This window comes from Aplysia californica, unplaced genomic scaffold (genome assembly GCF_000002075.1).
Source record: "Aplysia californica isolate F4 #8 unplaced genomic scaffold, AplCal3.0 scaffold00304, whole genome shotgun sequence".
Lineage (NCBI taxonomy): Eukaryota > Metazoa > Mollusca > Gastropoda > Aplysiida > Aplysiidae > Aplysia > Aplysia californica.
The window spans coordinates 794344-794860 of NW_004797574.1; the positions used below are offsets into that span (position 1 = coordinate 794344).

At 45.1% G+C, this 517-nt stretch overlaps 1 protein-coding gene across 1 annotated transcript in view; it reads left to right on the forward strand.

Annotated features, from left to right (window-relative positions):
- The first annotated feature begins 201 nt into the window (after positions 1 to 201).
- The window catches only part of LOC101859253 (chromatin accessibility complex protein 1), a 13134-nt gene continuing 12818 nt past the window's right edge, over positions 202 to 517 (forward strand). Inside the window, exon 1 of the mRNA XM_005101928.2 lies at positions 202 to 344. Within this exon, the coding sequence (XP_005101985.1) occupies positions 216 to 344 (129 nt within the window). The 5' untranslated portion in view covers positions 202 to 215. The remainder of the gene's footprint in view (positions 345 to 517) is intronic.

The window sequence follows — 517 nt, forward strand, 5'->3', positions numbered from 1 at the left end:
GATTGGTCTGAAAGAGAAGAACTTGTGTGTGTGATCAAGTGAGCACAATAATAATTATTATATTTTGTTTGTCAATTTTTTTCATTGAAACCAATTTTATTGGTAAATGGTTGATACTACGTGCCCGGTTTCCTGGTTACCGTGTACGTAGACACTGAGGCTAGGTGCCCGGTTGCCGTGTACGTAGACACTCCCTCCGTATTGCCGTATCCAAGATGGCGGACAAGGCTTCAAACGCGAACAGCAACACTTTGCCTTTGTCTCGAGTGAAGACAATTATGAAAAGCTCTCCTGAGGTATCTAGCATTAGTCAAGAGGCTTTACACCTGACTGGAAAAGCCACGGTAAGGAACTTTTACTGTGTTATAATAATAGGGGGCCTTTCCGTGGCAACTCAGAGAAGCTCCAGAAGCAAAGAAGCAGATTCAGATGGCCACCCGGAGTGAGAATAGTGCAGGCGAGTCTTGTGGCTATTCTCACCCCGTGCGCGTTCACCAAATTTTGCGTTCACCCTAAA